The sequence below is a fragment of the Stegodyphus dumicola genome, chromosome 8 (assembly GCF_044657685.1).
Source record: "Stegodyphus dumicola isolate Sdum_Otavi_A_Nest chromosome 8, ASM4465768v1".
Classification (NCBI taxonomy): Eukaryota; Metazoa; Arthropoda; class Arachnida; order Araneae; family Eresidae; genus Stegodyphus; species Stegodyphus dumicola.
The window spans coordinates 147,696,897-147,713,866 of NC_140775.1; the positions used below are offsets into that span (position 1 = coordinate 147,696,897).

At 33.6% G+C, this 16,970-nt stretch overlaps 1 protein-coding gene and 1 long non-coding RNA gene across 3 annotated transcripts in view; both read left to right on the forward strand.

The window, feature by feature from the left end:
• Positions 1-990: 990 nt before the first annotated feature.
• Positions 991-16,970, forward strand: part of LOC118183950 (uncharacterized) — a 30,369-nt gene continuing 14,389 nt past the window's right edge. The window contains exons 1-3 of one of the 2 annotated variants that reach the window (XR_015042767.1): positions 991-1,351; positions 9,540-9,691; positions 9,820-10,060. This is a non-coding gene — a long non-coding RNA (uncharacterized LOC118183950). Of the gene's footprint in view, positions 1,352-9,539; positions 9,800-9,819; positions 10,061-16,970 lie in introns of those variants that run through there. The other variant, XR_015042766.1, reaches the window with a different exon arrangement.
• LOC118181521 (uncharacterized) lies at positions 2,136-4,257 on the forward strand. The gene has a single exon (XM_035350688.2). It carries the CDS (start codon positions 3,099-3,101, stop codon positions 4,128-4,130), a length of 1,032 nt encoding a protein of 343 aa, XP_035206579.1. The 5' UTR covers positions 2,136-3,098; the 3' UTR covers positions 4,131-4,257.

The window sequence follows — 16,970 nt, forward strand, 5'->3', positions numbered from 1 at the left end:
TTGTGCAATTCTGGGGTGTTTTTTTAAGTGAAAATTGATCGATATGCATATGGGCAAAGCCAATGTGGTGCGCAATGCCGAGTTTGTGCAATTCTGGGATTTTTTTGAAGTGAAAATAGATCGATGTGCACATGGGCAAAGCCAATGTGGTGCGCAATGCCGAGGTTGTGCGCGATGCCGAGTTTGTGCAATTCTGGGATGTTTTTTTAAGTGAAAATAGATCGATGTGCACATGGGCAAAGCCAATGTGGTGCGCGATGCCGATGTTGTGCGTTATGCCGAGTTTGTGCAATTCTGGGATGTTTTTTGAAGTGAAAATAGATCGATGTGCACATGGGCAAAGCCAATGTGGTGCGCAATGCCGACGTTGTGCACGATGCCGAGTTTGTGCAATTCTGGGATGTTTTTTTAAGTGAAAATAGATCGATGTGTATATGGGAAAAGCCAATGTAGCGCGCAATGCCGAGTTTGTGCTATTCTCTAATGTTTTCTTAGTAAAAATAGATCGACTTGCACATGGACAAAGCCAAGGCAGTGCGCAATGCCAAGTTTGTGTAATTATCTGAATTTTTTAATCTTATTTAATTGACTTCAAATTCTATAGCAGGCTTTTCTATACACTGTTTCTGGTATGCATAGTGACTGATATCTCTTTAAGAAAATAGGTATGCACGCAAATAAATTTTAACAAATGAATCATGCATTTTGCGAGAAATAAACTTCCATGTTTGAATGAAAATGTAAATTTCTACGAGGTTTAAACCTCTCGCATTTGTTGTGAATTACACGCAGCGTTTAAGCGAAGCTAATGGTATTTTGTGTTTTAAACTTAAATTTCAGATTTTATTTTGTTTTTTAATTTCATTATATTTGTTGTCTTTTTTTAATTTCCTATCGTTGACAATATTACTTATCGTAGCTTTAGATATCGAAAAGCCATCGCTTTCACAGCGTTTTTTAACAACTAGATACGAATAAATTTCTTCGGAGAGAGCACAAATGTCCGAAGACAAATTGTCAAGTAGCAGACGATAATTTATGTTTTCAAAAATATATACTTGCAGTTAAAAAGAATTTCCAAGCAGACGATTTCTCTTGGAATTTTTACTTCGTAATTTGGGCAGTTAATTCAGTTGCCGTTTGAATGTTATTTGGTAGTTATCAATCGAGTGGTTTTATCAGTGTGTTATTAACATTTTTCAGCATATATTTCGTTAAATAACAGTCGCTATGGATTTATCTGTGATGCTGAGAGAGGTGAGTGATTGTACATGTAAATTTATTACTTTATTGGAAATGCAAGGGAAATGTGCCGTCATTGTCAAAAAGACTTTTTATTTTCCTGAAAAGGGTAAGTGAAAATATTTTTTCTTTTTAAAATTGCTTATTTTTAATATTTTCTTATTTTCTTTCACTGTGAGAAATTAGATTTTTTAAATGTATTAATGTGTAGAATTCTAATAAGAGAGTATACAACGTGGTTTAGGAACTTAAGAAACAGGGAAATGAAAGCTGTGTATGATGTTGATATTCAATCATAAATATTTTTCTTTTTTATTAATGTAAAGCTTAAAAATTTTTAGAAAATAATGAAGATTGTTTACTTACTAGTATGTAAGAGATGGTGTCGTTACGTAGCAATAAGGTAATTTTGTAAAGATGATAAGTTAAAATGTTCCGCAATATGAAATTAAAATTTTAAAAAAATCTGTTTTTATTTGTATAAATACTAAAGCTTAAAAATATTCACCCTGTATGAGAGACTGCGACGTTGTTTACAGTTTTAATAATTGTTACAATTTACTTACTAGTATGTAAGAGATGGTGTCGTTACGTAGCAATAAGGTAATTTTGTAAAGATGATAAGTTAAAATGTTCCGCAATATGAAATTAAAATTAAAAAAAAATCTGTTTTTATTTGTATAAATACTAAAGCTTAAAAATATTCACCCTGTATGAGAGACTGCGACGTTGTTTACAGTTTTAATAATTGTTACAATTTACTTACCGTATTATAGTAGTTTGAAATACAAAAAAATTAGTATACTTATTTCTACATCTTTAGAGAATCCATTGTGACGTCACAATCTTAGTCCCACCTATTTATGAACGTCACATAGCTCCGCCTTCGCAACTTTGTTTATGCAACGTATTCTGATATTTTACTGGCGATTTTCAAAAAATCGCCAAGCAGGGGGCTAAAGCACATTTTCACCAGCGACTGTAATATGCACTGAAGCTTTAGCTTTCCAATCATGGATCCTCATATCAGAACAATCTGTTTTGGTAACAAAAAATTTTACACATGTTATTTAATGAAATCATCAGTTTATTTTGTAGGTAATAAAGACAAGTATACTGATGTGAATTCTCATATAAATAAAAGTTTTCATATGTTTGTTGAAACTTGTTTTAACAAGTTCTTTGAAAGGCAAAAGTAATGCTGATATCAGTACTGCAGTCTTTGATGTATTGAAACAACTGCAGCGTAATTAACCTGCTGAAAAAATACTTCATCTTCTTCAGATAAAATTATAGAAATCTATGAAATAATAACTATATAAATGAGTCGTTCGTTTTGTGGATAAAATTATTCAATTAAAATCAAAACTCATAGCTCTTTGTGTACAGCATATATATATGCTTCCAGTAGTTTTCATGATAGAATGTCATCACAAAATATATGCTCTAAAGTATTTGGCTAAAATTATACTGTACAGACCTGCATTTTTTTTTTTAACCCTATGTGAGAATCTTCTCTTTATCACATCATTTCTTTAATTTATGCGTGTATGTTGCCATTTCCTGTAACTTGACACATTGAAGTGAACTATGGAAGCAGATCTATGTGTAGCTACGGATAAAAAATCACTTGAATTTGATGTATGCCATAAATTATGTTCTCATAAAGCTACTGTAAAAGTACTGGTAAGGTAAGCCACACTGGCATAAGACCTTATATCTGTGATATATGTAGTAAGACATTTGCATCCCAAAGTAGTTTATATAGCCATAAATATAGTCACACTGACAAGAGACCATACAATTGTGATATATGTAATAGGTCATTTAGACGTAGTGGTAGTTTAAAAGAACACATGTCTACCCACAGTAGTAAAAAGACTCATAAGTGTGATGTGTGTAATAAGTTATTTGCACAAAAAATTCATTTAAACAGACATATGGTAACTCATACTGGTATGAAACCCTATCAATGTGACACATGTAATATGGCATTTGCATTCCAAAGTCGCTTACTTAGTCATATGCGTATTCACACTGGTGAGAAACCACATCACTGTGATGTATGTCAGAAGTCCTTTGCACACAAAGGTCACTTAAACATACATATGTTTACCCATACTGGTGAAAAGCCACATAAGTGTGATGTGTGCAGAAAGTGTTTTCTTGACAAAGCTAATTTACGAAGACACATGTTCACTCATATTGGTGAAAAACCATATAAGTGTGATATATGTAACAAGTCATTTGTATGCAGAGGTCAATTAAACAAGCATATGTTTATTCATACTGGTGAAAAGCCGTTTAAGTGTGATGTGTGTGATAAGTGTTTTTTATATAAAGCTGATATGCAAGGACATATGTATACTCATACTGGTGAAGCACCATATAAGTGTGATATATGTAATGCGTCATTTGCATTAATGTCAAGATTAAACTTGCATTTAAAAATCCATACTGATATAAAGCCTCATAAATGTGATGTTTGCAATAAGTCTTTTATTCTGAAAGGTAGCTTAATTCAGCATATGTGTATCCACACTACTGAGAAGCCATACAATTGTGATACATGTTTCAAGTCATTTGCACGTAAAAGTGATTTAAACAGGCACTTGCTAATACATACTCATGAGAAACCATTAAAGTGTAGTTTTTGTAGTAAGTCATTCAAACGTCGTGATTCTTTAAATAATCACTTGCGTACACATACTGGTGAAAAACCACATAAGTGTGATATGTGTGATATGTCATTTATAACCAAATGTAATTTGAAAGTGCATATGCTTACCCATACTAGTGAAAAATCATATAAATGTGAAATATGTTGCAAACTATTTGGAACTAATGGTAGATTAAACATTCACATGCGTACCCACACTCGTGAATAATTGTGGATAGGTAATATGATTGACAGTCACTTACAGTGTTCTGTATTCTGACTTCATATGTGTACTTATACTGATGAGAAAACTCCTTGGAGTAATATGTGAAATAAATTATATTAATGGGAAAATAGCTTAATGACACAAATGATTACCCATGTTTGATGCGAAACGATGTGAATGTGAAAATGCTTTAAGTCATTTGCACATAGAAGCAACTGTTATCTGCATTTGTTGGAGAAAGTGCAGAATAACCCACTGCTTTGCGCATTTCTCAAAATTGTCAACTTGAAAATAGTCAAAGAATTGCACAAACTTGGTATCCATGTACACATCAACCTATTTTCACTTAAGAAAACATCAGAGAATTGCACAAACTTGGCATTGCGCACTCCCTTAACTTTGTCCATGTACACATCGATACGTGCCATATAAGTGGGCAATTCTGCACTTTATCCCATTTGTTTTTGTATATTGGTCAAAATTTTTTAAATGTGATATATGTACTAAACATTGTTGTACTCAAAAGTTACTTTGCAAAACACATACTAAGAGGGGAGATACCAGTTGAATACTACGATTCATTCACATGGAAAGGTAATTTAGTTAAGTACATTCTGATTACCTGCATCTCAACAGAAATGTTTCAAAAAAGCTATTTATAAGGTAATAAATACACTGTGTCACTGAAAAGTGTTTATGTGGCCAACATAAATTATTTTCACATAAAGGTACTTTAAAAGTATAGTACAAAGTCCAAAATCTGGACTCGTCGGGACTTCAGCGATTCCCAATTTAGGATTTTTTTTAGATATTAGATCATCAGTTTAAATCTAGTAAGATGGCATATAGAAATTATAAAATTAAAAATATGACATTGTTATATATGAAATAATGAAGTATTTATGATCTAAAGGGTATTAACATTTACAAAAAAAAGCTTAATATTTATCTGTTTACCTTATTAAACATTTCTTTCAATGTAAGTTGTTTAAGTTGCTTCGTTTTTTTGTGATAATACTTTCTTTTTAATTCTGTAGACAAACATAATCTCTTGTTCAGTTTCATTGTTGAAGTCTTGTAACTGCCTTTTCGAGAATTCCGAGTAACTTGTCAATCGAAATTTTCTCATTTTCAGTCACTTTCTTCACTAATGGTATAGGTATTTTATGGATCTAGAACCATACTACAAGTTTCGCCATTCATTAATTGATTAATGATTAAGAAGCATTGTCATCACAATGACAAACTTCATTTATATCATCTTCATTTATTACTGCTTCTCCACATTTCTTTACAAAATCCGTTAATTAGAAAATTTCACCTTTGTTTTGCGATATCCGAAAACCTTTTAAAATTAGTGGCTATCATCATCAAATTTAGCTATCCTTCACTATACATATTTGGCTATAATGAGCTTGGTGACTAACAACAAGTTGTTCCGTTAAATTTTATCTTGCTTCTATTGCGCAGAGACTATAATGTAATTAAGTTTGAATTGTATTAGTTTAGTTATTTATTATACTTATGTCTATTTCTTGCACATGCTTAAGGCTTATGAGAGTTCCGAGTAAATAAATTCCCACATATACTTAAACCTTATTTAGGGCCGGCACAAGTTGTCATATTTTGGTAAACATGCAGTGATGAAACGAAAGCATAATAAATAATGATTCACCAGGTTGGCATCAGATCAACAATGTATATATGTGGAATGTTTTGGTTTGAGATATGTGTCAAACAGATACGCAGCAACGGAGCCATCTTACTGATCGTACAAATTTTTGCTAAAATGATTGTTTCTTCAATAATAAGGTATTTTATTTAGTGTCAAAGTGAAATTAATAATCGGGACTCTCCAGATGTTTTATTATGTGCAGAGGGGGAATTAAATGCGCATGCGTAAAGCCTACGATAAAAAACTTTGTTGGTGATTTTGACGTCCGGATTTTAGATCATTCCGGATAATGGACGTCCAGATTTCAGACTTTGTACTGTATATATGGTAAATCACAATGATGGTAGACTTTATAAGTGTGATATATGTGATAAGACATTTGCATCCCAAAGTAGCTTATCTAGCCATAAGCATAGTTACATTATCTTCTGAAAATTGGACTTGGCTTTCTGCATGCATGGAGTCTAATATGGCTGATGTAACTGAAATGCATACCTCATTTTTTGTGCTGAGATTACGTATGATGAAGAGTAAATGCCACTTTCTGATTGATTTTTTTTTTTTTTTTCTGTGAAAATGTTGTCCATGAAGAGAACAAGTGAGAAAAACTGAGAAATGTCTTGTAAGGGGATAAAAAATAAAACAGGTGATACTTAATGCATCGTTGAAATAGATGTGAGGATATCCAAACAAATTTTTCTCTCTGAAGTCACCAAGGAGTTTGTGAATACTCCCCAAGTCAGCGCAGTGAGTTCATAACTTTTCAGTGGCAGTGCAGATAATCAGAAAGTACTTTTAATTCCTTATGCTGCAAATAAGATCATGATTGATTGGATATGCATAGCTAGTCATTTGCACACCAGTGTACTTTAAAGAAATATACCTGAGAAAGTTTAGTGTGTTTTATGTATTTTATCATTCTGTATTGCAACGTTCTGTATTGCAACATAGCAATCCAATTGCATATAGTGGACTTTGGGAAAAAGTAGACAGCTAAGACAAAGTAATGTAATATCGCAGAAATAATAAGCAAGCATATGTAATTTTCAATAATTAATTGATAATTCTAAATTAATTTGTAATTACCCATATATATATATATATATATATATATATAATGACACAATAAGAAAAGGTGTATTTCAGGATGTTTTGCATCTTTCCAAAAATTATTTGCTGAGCCCACTTATAGATTGCAACCCACATTTTAAGTTCTACTGGCCTGGTTAACTAAAGCACATAAATCTCTAAAGAGTGACATTTGTGATAATACATAAATATTTAAAACTCCAGAATTTTAATTAACAAACATATGTATGAGTGTGTCATTCCTGTATTAAAAAAGTTCACTTAAACATCATGACGTATGTGATATGTGTTAGAATTGAGTTTGACTATCATAGGAGGGTAGTACAGTCAAAAGTCTTTAATCTGGACTCTTCGGGACTTCGGCGATTCCGGATTATCGTGTTTTCTGGATTATAGATCATCAGTTTAAATCTGGAAAGATGGCATGCAGAAGATATGAAATTAAAAATATGAAACCTTAATTTATGAAATAAAGAGCGGTTAATGATCTAAAGGGTATCAAAATTTACAAAAAAAAAAAAGCTTAATATTTATTTGTTTACTTTATTTAACATTTCTTTCAATGCGCGCATGCGTAAAGCATACATTACGCATAGTCGAAATTAGAAAATTGCAACCAGAAAACTCTTTGATGTGTATTCGTGGTATTTATAATGACGAGGAATTTGATTTAAATCATATCAAAGACGGAGTACATCGATATGAAATACTACATTTAGTAAGGAATTATAAGCCGAATAAAATAAAAACTTCCGCCCTGGAGATAAGGATAGTGCTTGACAGTTCAACTTCCAGATCATTGCGTCCCCCCCCCCCCGCAGTGTAGCATTAAATTGATAAACAGATTTCTGAATGGTTAGAGAAACAAAGGATGTGCCTTATCCATTTTTTTGCAGCAATTCCACTTTTTGTTTCATGGACATTGAAACATGCTTTCGCTTTGTAGATCCTTTGGCAGCTCCAGAATCGGAAATTCGTTTTGACATAATCGAAAGTTCAAGCTTACTTTTATGAAATTGCTCTAACAGTCTGCAAAAAATTATAAGCCGGATTCAATTAGAAGATTAAGGAACAACGCAGTCTGCAACATTAACTGAAATAGATAATTAGATCATTTTAGCTTAGCTTATACCGTCCGTTATACATTAAACGCATATGCTTAAAGGTATTATGCGCATGCGTAAATGCGTTATGCGTTTACACATGCGCAGAAAGTTTGTAGCTTTGAGTTCCGGATAAAGACTTTTGACTGTATTCTATCTGTGGGAGAAAGGTATGAAATAGAAAAATCTGCAGCAGGAAAATAATTGTGGGTACTCTTCTGTTATCGGGGCTGGATTCAGAAATGTATGTATGCATATTACATATGCATATATAAGTAAGTATGTGTGTAATGTATGTATATATATGTTATGGTAAAAGTAATAAATTCGGTGATTATATAAAATTACTAGTGATTATACATAATCACCACTAAATTTGGTAAATATGATAAATTATTTCATATTTATCAAATTTACCGGTTAGTTTATAGAATCCCCAACTCATAATGGGGAATGTGATAAAAGTCCCTAACTTTACGAAAATTCTATTTCATATTAACCAAATTCAGTGGTGATTATATACAATCATCGGTAATTTTATATAATCACCGATTTATCATTTTTATTGTAACATATATATATATATACACACACATGGGCATGCATACATACATTTCTGAATCCGATCTCAGGAACAGATGAGTACCTAATTTTGTTGTAATGCAAATAAAACAAAAGTATCTTTCAACTTTTTTTTTTTTTTTTTTGGTAGATTATAATATTTTAAGACAAAAAACTGGGTTATATTTTTACATAGATGTTTGTCATGTGTCAGCTGTTGCATTATCTATATTTTTTTATCCTCTGCTATTCTTTGTTATGGAGATTTGACTAGATATCAGTGTTTTTAGGCAATTCAGGCCATAAAAAATGATGCAAGAGCCAGTTTATGGCAGGTGCTTAAAAGGGTTTTGGTGCATTTTGGCAGTGTTACCAAATACATAAGTCACTCTGAAATTTTTGAGGTATGCAGATGATAATTGGCAGAAAAATATTAACGGTTAGATTTGAAAATATGAACTATTTTTAGCCTAGCAGATGATTTTTTACAGGCCAATTCCATATAGTTTAGCACAGAATAAATTTTAGGCAGGAGGAAAAAGGGAGTTGACATGACAATATTGTGCTATGATTTTAAAGTGGACTGAAATAAATAATGTCTTCAGTGTCTTCAGTTAGCATTTGGAAATAAAGGTCCATCTTGTGCTAGCGTATTCATTTGGTTTACAGAATTGAACAGAGGGCACAACTCTCTTCAGGATGAAGAACACACAGAAAGGCTGTTGTCAGAAGTAATCCCAGAAAAGGTGTCTGCCATAAGGAAAATGTGAATCAATGATAAATCGCTTCACCTACCAAATGATACAGAAAGAACTTTACATTGCATCTGGCACCATACATAAAATTATTCATGTAGAATTGCATATGAAAAAACATGTTTGCCATTGGGTTCCCCATAATTTGCCTGCAATAGTGAAAAGACAGTATTCCATTAAAAAAAGTAATGTATGCATTTTTTTTTTTTTTTTTTTTTTTTTTTTTTAGATGTACAGAACTGGCCAAAGCTGTCAAGCTGGAAGACAGTCACAGGTAACTGGTACACCACTAAGTGGCTTCCAGAAATTCTTTAAGAAGTGAATGTTAGAGGACTCATGCTTCATCATGACAATGCATCTTCTCATTCAGCAAGATTGACAGTTGAGTTCTTTAAACAAACTACATCAAAGTGATAGAACATTCACCCTATTTGCCCGATCTAGCTATGTGTAACTTTTGGCTACTTGTTAATCAAAAAATAACTTACATGAATGTTGTTTTCTTTCAGAAGATGATTTTGATGAGGCTATAAATGCATTTTTTTCATCGATTCCAATAAATGAATGGCTTGAGGCATTTAATCTTTGGAAAATTCGCCTGCAGAATTGCATTGATGCTGGAGGAGACTACTCTGAATATTTCTAAAATTTCATAAGTATAAATTTTAAAAAGCATGTTTCTCATCTATGTATGTGCAGAGTGACTCTCGTATCAGGAACAGAAAAATATGTTGCTTAAAAATTGGTTAGGTAATAAATTGTTACATTTTAATTAGAACTTAGTAAAAATTTTCTGCGAACTTTTTTAACATGAGTGCGTTAGTGGGAACAGCACTATACGTGGCTGTATGGTAATTGTAATTACATCTTTCAAGTTGCATCTAGGGTACTAAGCATATTAAAAATTCACTTTCAACTGTGCATCCGCAAGTATATTGAAAATCATATATCAATCGCATTTTCATCAAGTTCTTTGTATAAAAATTTGCATTCATGAAATCAGGTGTATAGGAATGAAACTATATTTTAGAGATAGGTGGCAATTCTTCTTTAATAGAGCTTACTTTCAGAAGTTTAATGCTTATTATAATATATAAAATACATAGTCTTTAATCCAGACTTGTTGGGAATTCCGGATTATAGATCATCAATTTAAATCTGGTAAGATGGCATGCAGAAATTATACAATTAAAAATATGAAACCGTAATTTATAAAGAGCAATTATGATCTAAAGGGTATCAAAATGTACAAAAAAAAGCTTAATATTTCTTTGTTTACTTTATTAAACATTTCTTTCAATGCGCGCATGCGTAAAGCATACATTACGCATAGTCGAAATTAGGAAACTGCAACCAGAAAACTATTTGATGTGTATTCGTGATATTTATAATGACGAGGAAATTGGTTTAAATCATATCGGAGTACATCGAGATGAAACACTACATTTAGTAAGGAATTGGCGTTTGGCGTTTCGGCTTCCCTGTTCCGAGTAACTCAATCTCACTACAGGTCGACTCTACCTTTGGGCACGTCGTGGAGGTTCAACCTCCACTATTACCCTCCAGTAGAGCCGCGCACCACCTGGATACGACACCAGGCAGCACCGGTCGTCTAATGCTCCTGCCAGTCGCTCGGGCGAGCCCGTCGCAGCGGGACATTACCCAGCGACCCCGGGGGAAAACCCCACGGGTTACTAGCACCACGCCGCGCTAGGACGTGCCAGACTCCGAGGTTTAGTAAGGAATTATAAGCCGAATAAAATAAAAACATCTGCCCTGAAAATGAGGATAGTGCTGACAGATCAACTTCCAGGTCATTGTGCGCCGCGACGTTCCCCCCCCCCCCGCAGAGCAGCGTGAAATTGATAAACAGATTTCGGAATGGTTAGAGAAACAAATCACCTCTCTGTCATTTTCTTCATGCCTTTATCCATTTTTTGCAGCAATTCCACTTTTTGTTTAATGGACATCGAAACATGCTTTCGCTTTGTAGATCCTCCAGAATTGGAAACCGTTTTTGACATAATCGAAAGTTGAAGCTTACTTTTTATAAAATTGCTCTAACAGTCTGCAAAAAATAACAAGCTGAATCCAATTAGAAGATTAAGGAACAACGCAATTTGCAACATTAACTGAAATAAATAATTAGATAATTTTAGCCTAGCTTATACCGTCCTTTATACATTAAACGCGCTTGCGTAAACGCTCGTGCGCAGAAAGTTTGTAGCTTTGAGGTTCGGATTATGGACGTCCGGATGAAAGACTTTATACTGTATATGTTATTCTGTACATCATTTTATGCAATGTAAATTAAATATAAAGCGTGCATAAATGTCTTGTTGATTATGAATATTTCTAAAATTATTCGTATTATCTCTTAGAATCATATTTGGGAAGTGTATGATGCTTGGACAAGTGAATAACAATATTTGTTTAATATATGAAGAGATGTGCAATCATGAACTATCTAAATACATTGTTGCGTGTGCACAGTGCCATAGTTAGCAAGTGCTTACACCCAATGCCCATCCTTGAAGGATCTGGCAAATGGAATTAATGAGAATTTTTTTTTAATGTGGTGTCTTTTAATTCTTAGCGTGTGGGGTTATTTTCTATAAATACATGTAAAACTGTTCCTAATTTTTGGCCAAACTTTTAGTAAAATATCACAAAAATAATCTTAAACCTTTGAAAAATGGCAACTACTTCTTTTATTATATCCATTCACTCCCAGAACTTTACGTCAATGATTCCGAATAAATGAGTTTCATTGCTAAACATTAGTAGATTAGTTAGTTAAAGCTATCAAGTACATTCAGCGCCGGTACAAGGTTGTCCGGCGCCCGCCTGCAAAATAGCTGAAGTCACTCTCGCTGTTTTATTTTTTATAGGACGAGGAAATTTTGAAGAAAACATTTGTTGAATTTTTTTTAACAGTTTATTGAGAATAATTTATTTTTCTGCAGTTCATGTTTACAAATTTTTCTATAATTTCTTTTGCATCTATCTGTTGACAGATTTTTCAGTTTCAGTGGCCATCAAAGCTAGATTTGTGAGTCTTTCTTGCGATATACTTGACCGTAAATATATATTCATCAATTATAGTTTGGAGAATGATCTTTCGCTACTAGCAACACTAATAGGAATGCTAATTAGTATTCTCAATATGATCTTCAAGTTCGGGAAGCGCAAATTATTTGACACAATTAAGTTCAGAATATCGAATGGGTCATTCATACCGGCTGTAAAAAGTTCTGCGTTAATATCTTTATTGTCACCACACTGTAACAGTTTTTCTAATTTACTGCATTTTATTTTCAAATTTGCATTATCAATTTCCACTAAACTACCCACGAAACTAAAATTATTGCAGTGATTTTTCATCAAATCTTTCACTTGATGATGCCCAAGCAATATTCAGAATTCTAAAAAAGACATTTCCCCTAAACTTCTGCAGATTGAGGAGACTCGTTAGCATGTTCGTAATCGAAGTGACATTTATTCTTCCTTCGTCGACTTCTTCAACAGTTTTAAACTGTGACTCGCCATCCACTTCGCCACCAAGTTCTTTGGCCTTTCTCAAGAATACTTTTGTAATTGATGTCACTTCTATATTTTTCAATGAATGTTTTTAAGTTACGTATTGCCTTTAAGGCTAGTGTAACACTCAAACGCTTTTCTTGCAATTGTTTGTTGACAGGATTAATAGTGTTAAGAAAGTCGTGCCAAAGTACCAAGGAACAAATAATTTTATAATCCTTGATTTTGGCACACAGACTACGTGCTTCATGTTGCACTTCTTTTGAAAAGCATTCACCTTCAAATATTTCGAAAAGTCATAAGTTTCTCCAAGGTGATACCTTAAAAGTCGAATGGCTTCAATTTTGCTTTCCCAAAAAGGTTGTTTGAAAGGGATTTTAAGGTTAACAGGAAATGTTTTTCAAAAGAATGCCCATCGCTTAGGAGAAGAAAAAAATAAATTGCATAATTCTTGAATTGTCGAAATTAACTGTCTGTATTCACCGTTGCTGCATCGTTAATCATTAAATTTAAGCTAGGAGCGGCACAAGAACGTAAAACACACGAGGATTTATTTTTGAGATACTATTTTGAAGACCTATTTTCTTTCCTTTCATATTTGCGAAGTTGTCATATCCCCCGCCTCTCATATCATCAAGAGGAATGTTCCATATTTTCAACATTTCCATTACTGTCTCACATAGGCCGTTAGCTGTAGAATCATCAACTTCAATAAAGCTTAAAAAATGCTCCTTGACTTCTGCCACTTCATCACTGCAGAGAACGAAACGTATGACAACACTCATCTGTTCAGTTTTGCTAATAATATCGAGAGTACTATCTAAAATTATAGAATAATACTTGGCTTTTAGAAGAGGCAGTAAGATTTTTCTCTCTTATACTGCTGCCAATAATTTTTAACATTTCATTTTGACTATCTTTGCTTAGATGATGAACTTGCAGGCCACACTTGGCCACTTTGCAGGATCATCAAAATCATTATGAAGAAAGGCATTATTCATTTATGTAGGTCTCTTCCATCGAATTATCTGAATAGCCATTAACTTCCGATTCATTTTTAATTCCATGCTTGGATCATAATTCCCTTCCTATGGAGTTTCATCAGTCCTTTGAATAATTTCATTGAATGTAGCTGATGTTCTTTGGCTGGATGATGTTTGTTCTTTTGTAATCGATTTTGATGCTGATTCAATGTGAACATTTACGTCCGAAGTCTTCATTTTGTTATGAAATGAGACATTACGTCTACCTGCTTCTGAAGAGCAGCATCTTCCTCAGCTTTGCGTTTACGATTCTACGCATTAGATGATTTCTTCCTTGTTTCCATGTTATCAAAGTTTCACACTGAAATTAAAATTTAAAAATTCAGTTCTAAATATTAAATATGTAATATTTCATTTAAAATAAACCATAACGTCTGCTAAATATAGAATAAAGATGAAACGTTTTAAAAAAATGAAGCTAAAGAAAATGTTTTTTATAAAATAACCTTTATGATAACTTTTTCGAGCAGTTGGTGAAGAACTGATGGCAGTTGGTGTATCTTTCTAACAAACGATAAGGAAATGTTTGACCGTGTCATGGCTCAAACTTAAATGCTTGCCAAGGGCTTCGTGTACAATGACCCCCAAACTTCTCTCTCCCTAAACACCACCTAAGTCTTAACTCAACCTATTTGTACACCACCACGACAGCACCGAAAACGAAACAAACAGATACTAGCGCACGGCGAACGTTACCCACATAATACTGCCTTTGTCGCACTGTAGTATTGCATTATCTTTTATAATTGAACTAGTGTCAACTTCAAATGTTGATTTTTGTTTATTACTGCCCTCAATCTTGTAAACGCTTCCAATGTTTTATTGTTGTATTGTTGTTATTTGTTTTAATGCATAACCTATCAACAAAAGAGAGATTTGTAAAAGGCATCACAGCCAAAACTGCCGATGTTTAGACATGTAATTCATAGACAATATCTAAAAATAGACTGTCCACAATCAAGCTCCGCTTCTCCAAAATTATCACCAAGATAGAATCAACACATGTTGTCGCCGAAGAGCGGCAACAAAAGGTTTGATTTCCCCGATGGAGGAATAGAACCTCTAAAGTCTTAGAAACAGATAGAGCCACCCTAGTGTGATATTTTGAAGTTTCAATGTAATTTCTATTCGTATATTTTGCAGAAATAATCTTTAAAAATACCCCTAAAAATAAAATTCAAAATCTGAAATGCTTTCTGGTTGGGCAAATTCAGATTTTCTCCAAGGGACGGGAAGGAGAGGGGACAATGCGTACTAAGCACGTAAACCAGAAAATTTTAGAGGAGGAAAGCGCAAAATTGTTTGTTAATGTACAAAAATTATACTGGTGTAAATTTTAACTGGTGTAAATTTATAACTGGTGTAAATTTTACTGTGCGGGGCAAATCCAAGCTTAAATTATCAATGTAGACAATTCTGTTTGTACCTCGAGGGAATTAATCAAATTGTGAAATTTCAAACGTTAACGAAGAGAACAAGCTTCTCAGAGGATTCGATGCAGCATTCCCCAGCGGGCTACTGGGGGAAGCCCAGAAGCCAACTTAATATTAAATTATTCTTAAATGAATGTAACTGAATTTAAAACTTCAGTTCTTTCCCTCGGGCAACCCTGCCTACGTGCCTAATGGGTAAGCTTGTAAGGATCTTAAGTTTTACTAACGTTTATTTTATTTTAAATCGTTACTATCACTTCTTATTTTCTACTTCCGGCCAGAATTAAAAGCGTTAACTTATTTATGCAAAATTTGTCTGGCGAACGCCAAGTACTTAAGTTGTGGCTTTTTGCCAAGCGTGAGAGAGGAAGGAGTTAGTCGAAGCAGGCCGCTTACCTTAGAAGTTTTACTCAGTTGCTGGTTGCCTTCCAGGCCAGAGGTTTAATCCTCTTGATAATTTTAAACGTATTGTAGTGTTAACAGTTCTCTGTACTACATACGGCTTCCTGTTAATATAAGGCCAATCTTCCACGTTTATTATTTCAAAGTTAAGTTATAGTTTAGTTATATTTTTATATTCTTACGTTTAGACCACAAGTAGTGGGTCTTTGTATTCCGAAGTACGGAAATTATTGTAAAGAGAGAAAAAATAAAGGGTTTTGTATACCCTTCTTGTGTATCCTGTCTACTTCCCACAGTTATTGAACATAGCTTTAGTAAGCTCTCTGTTCCGAGTCAGGTCCTTGCATGTTCCCAAAGAAAGTAAGACGGAACATTGAACCTGATAAGCTCCTCAAGCAACTTTTTATATGCCTTTTGTCTTTCAGACGTGTGCATGAACACACCAAGATGCTTAATTGGAGAGTCTGGTCATTAAATAAATTGTACAAACGCTGAGAATTTGGACTTCGACTATAAACCCCTGCGACCCCCTACCCAATCAAAGAGAAAATAAATCCTCTATACGACTTTGAATTGTCGTCCATGCAAATTCTCCCCCCTCCAACTTTCGTGATAAATAATGAAAAGCTGGCGCTTATGTTCATTCTTACATAAAGCAGTGACAATTTGCCCTCATACAAAGACCTAATCCGTGGAAAGGCCTTCCACCCTCAAAGAAATTTTTCAAGGGAAAAGAATCCGTATGTCACTAAAAGCCTGATCTGTTCCGCCCTTCTCAGAAAAATTTTCGAGGGAAAAAAAGCCCTATTTCACTGTATACTATTTGTATAATAAAATGTTTTAAATAAGGATAAATAGGTATTATCTCTTCTCTACATATAATAAAAGAAAGAGTCTGTCTGTGTGTGTGTCTTTCGTTCGCGCTGCGCGTAAGCTAATAGACCCACGGCTACGAAATTTGGTACATAGGTGCATCTAGACACACACACACACACAGACTCTTTCTTTTATTATATGAAAAGAAGAGAAAATACCTATTTATCCTTATTTCAAAATTTCAACCAGTGCACCTCGAAGCGATTTTTTCGAAATTCGAATTCGAATTTTTTTATTTTATGTTTTGTGACGAAATCGCGTCATTTTGAGACATAATGGACTATAGGAAAGCGAGATTTTACTCTGCACACTCCATTTTCACATCGTCATGAAACGTAGGCACTTAACTATTTTTCGAACTTAAAA